This window comes from Perca fluviatilis, chromosome 15 (assembly GCF_010015445.1).
Source record: "Perca fluviatilis chromosome 15, GENO_Pfluv_1.0, whole genome shotgun sequence".
NCBI classification, from domain to species: Eukaryota; Metazoa; Chordata; class Actinopteri; order Perciformes; family Percidae; genus Perca; species Perca fluviatilis.
Genome location: NC_053126.1, coordinates 16,156,174 through 16,166,519, shown reverse-complemented (window position 1 = coordinate 16,166,519; position 10,346 = coordinate 16,156,174). Strand labels below are relative to the sequence as shown.

At 42.2% G+C, this 10,346-nt stretch overlaps 1 protein-coding gene across 2 annotated transcripts; it reads right to left on the bottom strand.

Annotated features, from left to right (window-relative positions):
* Positions 1-444: 444 nt before the first annotated feature.
* Positions 445-10,287, bottom strand: atp13a1 (ATPase 13A1). 2 transcript variants are annotated; one of them, XM_039824853.1, is made up of 25 exons: positions 9,651-10,287; positions 8,614-8,703; positions 8,066-8,329; positions 7,488-7,643; positions 7,287-7,356; positions 7,085-7,191; positions 6,820-6,949; positions 6,631-6,686; positions 6,088-6,214; positions 5,807-5,944; positions 5,555-5,675; positions 5,252-5,409; positions 4,375-4,550; positions 4,187-4,297; positions 3,948-4,073; positions 3,769-3,871; positions 3,394-3,587; positions 2,833-2,929; positions 2,565-2,749; positions 2,208-2,322; positions 1,902-2,098; positions 1,606-1,748; positions 1,377-1,488; positions 1,149-1,292; positions 445-1,047 (listed from the first exon to the last, which is right to left on the bottom strand). In XM_039824853.1, the coding sequence occupies exons 1-25, from the start codon at positions 9,996-9,998 to the stop codon at positions 937-939; spliced, it is 3,579 nt and encodes a 1,192-aa protein (XP_039680787.1). In that variant the 5' UTR covers positions 9,999-10,287; the 3' UTR covers positions 445-936. The 2 variants fall into 2 exon arrangements, with proteins under 2 accessions (XP_039680787.1, XP_039680786.1); XM_039824852.1 differs by having other exon boundaries at positions 3,763-3,871; positions 9,651-10,286.
* Positions 10,288-10,346: the final 59 nt, after the last annotated feature.

The following is a 10,346-nucleotide window of genomic DNA, read 5'->3' as shown; positions in this document are numbered from 1 at the left end:
TTTCAAGGCCCTTTAACAGCAATGGACTGGATTTCTATTCAGATATTTTTTGGGAAAGGCAATCGGTTTAAGTTGCTCTAGTTTGTCCATCAAACAAAAGGTTATTTTAAATATATATCAAAAGATAAATAGCAAATGTTTATCTATGGTTTGGTAGTTGAGATCAGTTTGTAAGTAAACACAAAGTTCACAACCTTCCACAAGCTTTTTTTTTCAATCAACTGATGCTTAATGAGAGGTTTGTTTTTGCCAGATTCATTTGTGCATGATAAAATGTTTCATTAAAAATGTATTTGTGCAGTTACACTATATTCTCATAACCTGAACATTCTTTACTTACCTACTTATGGGAACAGGATAGTTCATGACCAGCTGGACATGCTCATCCTATCCATGTGCAGACACATCAGTACTTGTACTTGACAAAACACTTGGCAGACTTCATAATTTGTATCTGTAAGTCTTTATAAGTCTGTTAGAGATGTTTTTCACTTTTTACAAAATCAAGAAGAGGAATCAAAAAAAATCAAAAACACTTTTGCAATTCTCTTGGAGAATGCCCCTGTTGTGTGCCTGTATGTTTCACTCTGGCTGGCACACAGTCTTGCACTCCGCTCAATACTGCTGTCTTCATGGCCTTGTGTAGCAGTGGGGAGGGACAGATGAAGTAAGAGAGAGAAATGTAGAAAAAAATAAAAGAGTTATGATGAAAGATAATTGGAAAAAAAGAGCTGATGAAAATGCAGAAACACAGATGGTTAAGGAGGGGCAGAGAAGGACGAAGGAAGGGATACACGGAGTGTACAATACTGTACGCCATGACTGTCTCAGCTGTCTTGTGTATGTCACAACAGCTTCAATTCTCTTCCTCCTCCAAAGTCTTCTCTCCCTTTACAGTTTGGTTGGTGAGGGCAGCGGTCGCTGCTGGCACTGAGTTCAAGAAGGCAGCCTGAGAGTCCCTTTGCCCAGCAGGAACTGCAGGACACGGTCCACCAGCAGAGCAGCAACAAAGTCCACCACCAGAACCTGGGCAATGATTAATTTGAACTGCAAGGAAGTAAAAAAGGAAGCAGGTTACCTTATGGAGTACATCATTATTACAAGGCTATTTCAACAAAACAATACATGCTAAATTAATCTCAGCTCACCTCAGTTGGAATATCTACAAGAGCAAACTGTTCGTTGAATTCTGGTGAGGAACCAGTAAGAAGTCCCACAATCGCTAAACCTGACAGAGCGATACTCCATAGTAGTGGTCGATTCTCGCTGAGAGACTCCATGAAGGGGTGACCCTTTCGGACACAACAAGAAATGCTGTGAGTTTGTATATTAAGGATGCAGAGACATCAAATACTAATGGTATTAAGAATAAGTACCTTGTAGTTAATGGCAAAGGTGGCCATCTGCATGGCCATGGACATTATATACACAGTACTGTTAATTAGACTGGGTTCAAACTCTTTATATAGATCTGCAAACTGCTCTGCTCTGCAAAAGAGAAAGTTAAAGTGAAATGTTATAATAATGTATTAATGTAATGTTATTAATATTTAACTTGTAAAGCACAACTGCTCTTTTCTCTCTTCCTGTCTTACTGCGATTTACCTGGGCGGACTTCTGCTTTGTGCCTCTTTGTAAAGATACACCAGACTACAGAAGTGAACAGCAAACTGCAGCAGCACAGTCAACACCGTATAAAGATTGAAGATGTTTGGTAAGGGACGCTCTCGAGACAACGTTTTCAGTGGCTGTGTAAACAGGGTGGAAAAAAAAGATTAATTTGGTTTCCATTTCTATCAAAAACAGTAAACATATCATGGTAGAAGAAAAACATTCAGTAAAGATGATCTTTCTAGGAGAACAATCATGTAGAGCCTGGATTTTGTGACATATATTCTGACCTTTGATCTAGAGATGAAGAGAAAGCATCCGGCCAAGAGCAGGCCCTGCAGGGTCGCCTGGAAATCGCTGAACTTGACCCCCTCGAGGTAGAGTACAGACTGGCTGTAGGCCAGCACCAGGGCATTTAGAGCGAGGATCTTGAACATCTGGAGTGTTGTCACCAGAGTGCAACGGCCTTGCTTTATTACATGGCAGACTGGGGGAAAAAAAAAAAAAAGAGTTTTAGGGGGGGGGGGCGAGCAGCTTCATGTTGAGATTTTTGCCAACTGTTTCAAGAGCTGAAATCATAAACCAGTGTTACTCACTGCACTGTATGGAGGAGAGTTTGGAAGTGAAGGGGGCAGCGATGGAGGCATCACCCAGTTTCACTACTTGTATCTGATCCTCTTCAAGTTCCCGTAAGACTTGACTGATCCTCTCCTGTTACAGAATAAACCCTGATGTTTAGAGTGCACTACAACTATTATTTCAAAGAAAGCCTAGAATTAAATGATTATGTTAACGTTGGTAACTGGGGAAGAGGGTAACATGGGACTGCAGTCTAGTATGCGGCATTCAGTAGTCCGTTAACATGAATGAGTTTCAGTCACTGTAACTTATTGGTAAACTACTATTCCCTGAAAAATTCCGGAAGGATGCCCTTCTTTAAAAAAGACACACACCTTTTGTGCTGCAAGCTGCTCTTCTCTCTGGGCCATCACCCTCTGCCTGGCTGCCCTGGAACTCAGTTTGCCTCCTGAACTGACGGGCGGTAAAGGTCGGGGTTCTGCTGCGGACGCCTCCTTTTCTCTCCCCCGTTTCTTTCTTTCAGGCATGCGCTCAGGGGCGTTGGCTAACAGTGCAACACCTGAGGGAAAATTATCATCACTACACGCTGTTGGTGTCATACGTAGGGGCACGTTTTCAGTCTTGGTGGTTTATAAACCTTACCTATGTGGGCGTGTTTGAGAGCTCCAACATCATTTGTGCCATCACCACACATCAGTGTCACATAACCCAGCCCCTTTAGACTTGTGATGACAAATTCCTGAAACAGAACAGGAAGTTATTATAGCTAATAACTTCAAAAGACCCTTAAAATTCACCCTTAAATACTTTCACATTGTTACATACAGTAACAGCAATCTGTCATACTCAAAATACTGATTCCCGAGTTTTTTCCCCCAAACAAAACAAAACCCAAAGAAATTTCCCTGAATTTGTTGTCAGAGAAAAAGAGTGGTGGCCCCTAGATAAAATACATGTCTTTTGCTGTTGTATTTAGACTACAGAGACTACCATCTGTCTACCGCTGCTTCATCTGTGACGGAACTCACTGTATTATTGTTGAACAACGAAACCTTTGCTCTTTGACAAAAGCCACACCATTTGACACTGACTATTAATGTTTGAGATAGCTAAACATTTTCTGCTATCTAATGCCATTGTAGCTGTGGTTTATAAACCTCAACATGATGTCATGTTGTATGCATGTTGATTTTTTGGACCTACCTTTTGTTTTGGACTGACACGGGCAAACACCTGTATGTGAGGCAAGAGGGTGTGGAATAGTCGGGGATCACAGCTCAGTCTAGCTAGCCCCTCCCCTGTTACACACAAGTCAAACTGACGCACAAAGGAGGAAACGGAGGTAGGGGGCAGTGGTACACGCACACTGCCATCAATGGACTCCCACTGCCACTCACCTGGAAAACAAATAACATCAGCGGTAAATGATTCTGTACTTTGTCTCTGTCCTTGGCCAAAACACCCACTGCAAATTACCACAAGAATCTTTAGCTACAACCTTTATTACTGCCATCGTTATCCACTGGCTAATATGAGTATTACATGTAATTCTGTATGACGACTTTTTCTTACTCTGACCAGGGCTTGGCTGCAAAACAAGTGTGTGTTCCTTCTGGATGAAGTGGAGCTCTCTTGCTACATGGCACGCTGTTAGAGGGTTGTCGCCTGTGATCATCACCACCTGAAAGCAAAGGTAAAGTATGAATCTTAAAACCATGCTGTAGGTATGCACAATTGTGTGTTGTCAGCTTATTTACATTATGAGATGCCTCCTGGATCTCTCTGATGACTGCCTTGCTGTCGCTTTTAAGGGGGCAGGACACAACCATGAATCCGGCGAAATGCAAGTCACACTCCAGAGTATCGCGACTCATCTCCCGGACCTATGAGACCCAAAAAGATCCATCTCAGTTATTTGTAACTAAATCTATTCGCATCAAGACTATTCAGACACGTCAGACAATCCTAATAGTTTTGAATGAAATAAAATAAGAACCTGTTGATGACTAAGGTGTCCCATCTCTTTGTAACCCAAGGCCAGCACTCTAGCCCCTTCCCGAGACATTTCCTTGTGGACTTCATCATAATTCGCCGGACATTCTGCAAACTATAAACACAGCCACATTAGAACGCCAGTAGGTACGCTTGATTAGAATATAGCATGTATGTATTAAGGATATGTACCATTCCTCTGAGTGTCTCTGGAGCTCCCTTGACAGTTGAGATGTAGCAGAGTTCAGTGGAGCCGAGTTTCTCATAGGAGGCCAGAACTGACATCCTCTTTAGAGCGCTTGCAAAGTGGAAACGCTGGTGGATCTTAAGTCCCTGAGTTTTGATGCTTCGTGGGAACACCTTTTCATCTGGTCAAAGCGGCAAGAGTCAATGAGACACACATCTAAGCACTGTGCTAATAAGAGTAAAGATACCTAAACACTAACATTAAAATGCAATGCATTTGAAGAACAGCATTCATTTAAGATGCATTGATCAAACTACACCACCAAGCTAAACAGCAGGTTTGGTGCAACCTAAAAGATTATACTGCAAGTCAGAAACAAACGCTAATTTAAGATTGTATGTAGCACAGCTAAGGCTGGGTATCGTTAAAAGATTTTCGATACCGATACCGATACCGTGACTTTGATACCGATTCCAGAACGTTTTTTTTCGATACCAATTTTATAAAACAGAAAGAAATAACATTACACATTACGGAACAAATCTTTTCAGCTCCTACTAAGTGAGCCCCGTCTCTGTGTGTAATGTAGTAGTTTTTCCTTTGTGTCTCTATGACGTGTGACGTTAGACAGCCAATCACAGACTTTATTAGATCTTGGTAGAAGCATGCTGCATTCTTATTGGCTTCTTGACGTTGATGAGATTTACTCCTTAGGTATTGAAATTGGGTACTGAATGATGAGGCATTACTAAGGAGGCAATTTGGTCGGTGCCTAAAAAGTATTGAATTTGGTACCCAGCCCTATAGCCAAAACACCAAAACATGAGCATATACAGTACATGTTCTCTCACTGTGCATTTAGTGGAGGTCATTTCACTGTACCTTTAGTGAGGGTCCAGTCAGCAGCTGTCAGCATGGCCTTCTCCAGCGGATCTCCGACCAGCTGTCCATCATCCAGCGTGACCAGTGAGTGACAGGTGGCCACCACCCGATGTGTCTCAACTGGGATCTCAGATACAGGCATCACCTCCTTTCCTTCTCTGTCATAAACACAATCATCACTCAATACCCTCCACACAGTGCATATGTAACGGACCTAGACCGAAGCATTGTATACTTGGCTTGTGCTTAACAAATTATGATGTTTAAAGTAGAACACTGGGCAGAATGGCGGGCAGGGTTTACCTGAGGCCTGCTACTCCTCGTACCACCAGACTGTCACTGGTCAATGTTCCTGTTTTGTCAAAACAGCAAACCTCCACCTTCCCTGCAAATGGTATCCTGAAGGGCTCTGTACAGAATACATCTAAGCAGGGGAAGAAAAAGAAGATTCGATTAAACCACTACTATTACAAGCTTTGTATAATAAGCTGGTTTGTCCAGGTATCTTAATAGCTATTCTACACACATGCAAGATAGGAGCACACACAAACGTACAAAGTTTAGCCAGGGCGATAAGAGACGTGTTAACTGCCAGAGAAAGCTCTATGGGGAGTTCTGGTGGAACAACCGAAGTGAGGATTAGCGTGCACTCCAGAAACAGCTTGTAGCGGTTCCTGCTGGCATCCTTGGTCCCTGAGGGAGTAATACAAAGCGCACACATAGTATTTAGATGTTACGTATGCCCTCACCTTCAGCTATTAGCTTTCATTTTGACTAAGATAAAGCCTGTGTTAAATAAGAATTACATTTTAATGATTTGATTATGTGCACCTCACCTTCTAGCCACACATAAAGAGCTGCAGCAATGGCAAACACGAGGAGGAAGAGGATGAAGATAAAAGTTTCCAGGTTGTTTGCTGTCACTCTCTTAACTCCAAAAAGGATGGTCCGTAACAGTTTACCCTGGAGGCAAGTTTGTACACACAATCAGTACACTTTCACAGCTGACACAACATGCTGTCAAAACTAGAATTAAAGTGCATGACAAGAACAGAGTGTAGTAATAAAGACATACTTTTGTTAGCACTAGACCAACAGGAAAGTCATTCTTTGATGGATTCAAATGTCTCCGTATATCCACTAGGTTCATTTTGTTTATAAAATGATGTACTGCTTTCCTAGTTCTTGTGTGAGTGTTGTCCACTCTAGAGGATCTATCTTTACTTGGATCAAGAACGCTATTAAAGTCCCTTGCAATAATATACTTGCCTGGTAGTTTTGAAATTCTTAAAAACTAATTGTTATAGAAATGGACATTGTCATCATTTGGCCTGTATACATTGACTACATTAAGACGTGTATACTTAGCACTACCTCACCTGAGAGGTGTAGAATCCTGTTCTCAGTACATAGGCCACACAGCCGTTGTCTACAGCTGCACATAAAGGAGAAGATTAATGGGCTTGCATCTTGATTTTAGATGGACCACACATGCACCATTGAATTCATTAATTCAGCCGGTATACTTTGTTGGTAACAGATACACGAAGAGAGGAATTAACACTTACGTTTTAGTCCAGCACTGGTCTTTAAAGGGGGGCTATGTTGCACCACTTTTGTCCCCCCAGAGATAACGTGGAGTCGAGAGTCTGTCTGAACATCCAAGATTCGCTCTGGGTCCAAGTCCTCCACTGGTTCCTGCACACTCCATATTGTCAGCAGTAATTACGATACCCCAAAATAATCCAATGGCATTTAGAATACTGCCATTTAGAAAACCTACGCCCTCAGCCCTGTATAGTGTTATGATGTATATATCAGTTTACTTCTAACCTTCATCTGGGGCACTGACTCGCCGGTCAGCATGGCCTCATCCACAATGCAACGACCCCTGAGTAGCAGCACATCACACGGTACCAAGTTGTCCTGGGGTGAACGTCCTGCGAAGCAGAGAATTCACATTTTAAACACATACTAACAGAGTCAATCTGATGTTTGTGGAAATGAGAAGTCCCAAAGATATCTTGACATTTACCTATTGAGACAATGTCACCAGGGACAAGCTCATCACTTGAAATAGGTCTCCACTTCCTGTTGCGATATACCTGGCACAAAATACATAACATAAATTAGGGATGCTTTAAATATAAGGGAAATATACTGTAGATGCAAGACAAAATGTTTGTTTATAATTTTAAAAGTGTATATACAAAATTTTAAACTTGATCAAGCCTACCTGGATCATGTAGGGCTTGTTTCCCATGCGGCGGATCTCGGACATATTCCTCATTTGCTGCTGGACCAGGGAGGCCTCGAACGCCACCAGCATAAACAGTGTGAAAACACTGTAGTACCAGTACTCGTCCAGACACCACAACCCCACACAGAACACCTGATAGATGGCAGACAATAGATAACTTCAAATGGATATAGACATGATAACAAAGTCAACAACACCATATCTAAAGCCATTCAACAAAAATGAAGAAGTATAAAGTCAACTTTTACAACAAAACCTGTCAAATTATAAAGAAACATGCATGCGTGCAAGTGCACACTCACTCACACAAATACACACATGTATACAAATATATATATATATATATATATATATATACAGTACAGTACACACACACACACACACACACACACACACACACACTCCCAGCATTCCCCACGATACTCGCTATCTCTGCCACCACTCACTCAAATACACACATGTATACAAATATATATAGTAACACACACACACACACACACACACACACACACACACACACACACACACACACACACACACACACACACACACACCTGGAAAACAAAAAAGGGAGCAGTGGCCCTCTCTTTGAAGAGCTCCAGGAAATCTGGCACCATCATCTCAGCACGGTTGGTGCCGTAGCGCTTTTCTGCAGCTCGGAGTTCGGCCTCCTCCTGGTAGCCACGCCAGGACTGAAAGTAGCCCATTGGGTTGTTTATGGGAAATGCTATTGGAAGGAAACATTTCTTCTCTTCCTGGTCAAATATGTAGCAGATCTTTTGAAATTCAAAAGATAAAATCCCCTCCCCATTCTCATTCTGTTGGTCAGAAAAGGAAAAACAAAGAACATTTAAATTACAGCATTTATTTAAGACAGGTGATTTTCCTCCCTGAACAGTCCAATCACAAATAAGAATACAAAATAAGGACAGTTTGCCTACACTGAAGCCATGCCACACCAATCACGAGCGGATGTAGATTTCAAACAACTGGCAAGATCAAATGGTGTGTGTCAAAATATGAACTTTGCAGACAGAGAATGTGAGATGTGGGGCACGTTTCAAATTAAGACAACTTCCTGGGAGTAAATATGTCAACTGACCTGGTCCCTCTGTAGTGCCACAAGCTCGGCAGAACCGTTGTTGGGGGTGGGTATGACCTTTGCCAGCGTAGCCTTGTTTGGGTCTGGTTCCTGTACAAATGAACAGGTGACAAATTCACACACTGCAGCCGGTCACGGTTATTTTTGGTATAGCTGTGTTCTTCTGAAACTTTGTCCCTCTCCAATGAGACATGCCCTGACATACAGCTGCTTGATCAATATGAAGTTCAGGCACATTCTTAAATCCTTAACTTTTACATTTGGCTGCAACAATGGCCTTATTACATTTTTGATACAAATCTATTTCATTGTTTTTGTAGGATCTAATAGACTCTCTTACACAACTGCCTCCTGAGACACAGATATGCGGAGCAATAGTCAATTATCATCTATCACTGTAACAATCTTATTTTTAATATTGTGTCATGAAACACATTTTCTCTTTTACATTGGCAGTACAAAGCTGCTACTATTACCAATAAGGTTATTTTATGAAATGTTTTGGAATGCTAGTTGAAAATGACACTTTCACTTCCGATTACCATCTAATTGATAGACACTGAACAGGTGATAGAACATAATGTATCAATCAGCAATTGGTCTTTAGGTCTTTTTTTCTATATCACCCTCCTCTAGTAACACTAAGTGTAATGTAAAAGAAAGTCACAAAGGTTTTTACACCCTGCTATGCAGAAATAAAACATAACAATCTTCCAATGCATATGGAAGTGTTTAAACAACATATTCATTATTATCATGTCCACAAAGCCCAGACACTTTCAAAACTTAACTTATAGTGAAGGTTTCATCGTTGGTTGCTACACAGGCCATCTCTAAAATCATAAACCTGGGTTCAAACCAAACACCTGCCCTGCTATAGTGCCTTTGAGCAAGACATTAATTCCGTACCTGCTCCTGGGTCCATGCTGACCCTGACCTTTGTACTCTCTATGTACAAGACATATGGAAAAACAGTGGGATCCCTAGAGACATCGGTAGACTATAGCACTATTATTGTTGTTCCTACTTATGTTTACCTTGGAACAAGTGAGCCAACAGTGCGCGTGCACGGACCAATAACCAGAGAGTGCTGTGAGAACGTGCGCGATCCCGATAGCGGCTAGCGACAGGAGGCCTGCCTCGGGATACTCGGAGGCTCCATACACTCCTAACCACAAGTACAGCCAGCCTGGGTAGAGAACTGCCAGAAACGGAAGGACTGTCCCGTGTAGTAGCCGGGGCCTTCGCCTGTACAGCGTCACTGAGCTCACCAGCTCGTCGCCGGTGCCACTGTCATGCTGGATGTGGTTCTCAGCCATTTGCAGCTCACCCGGTCCCTGGATCCGGTCTGCTGCCATACTCCCTTCTTTGTCAGTGTCGTTCATTGTACTTTAGTCACACCTCTGCCCCCCTCTATCACACACGACCACCCGTCGTGCTGTAACCGGTAAAAAGACGATTCTACACACGGAGCGGTGCTCGCTCCAGAATTCAGAGCCCGTTTACAGAATCGTTCGTTCGCTGACCGTAGCTTCCGCATACGTAAACACGCAAAGACACGTAAGGTCGTCTTTGGCGCAGAACCGGAAAACTCAAACATGTATCATCTTCCACACAGTTAAATTGTGTTGTTCAGGCTAACGTTCATTTAACATGTGAATATGAAGGTTTCTTTTACGAAATAAAGACTGTATTTGTCGTTTCTTCAGTTATGCGATTAAGTGGCTACCCCT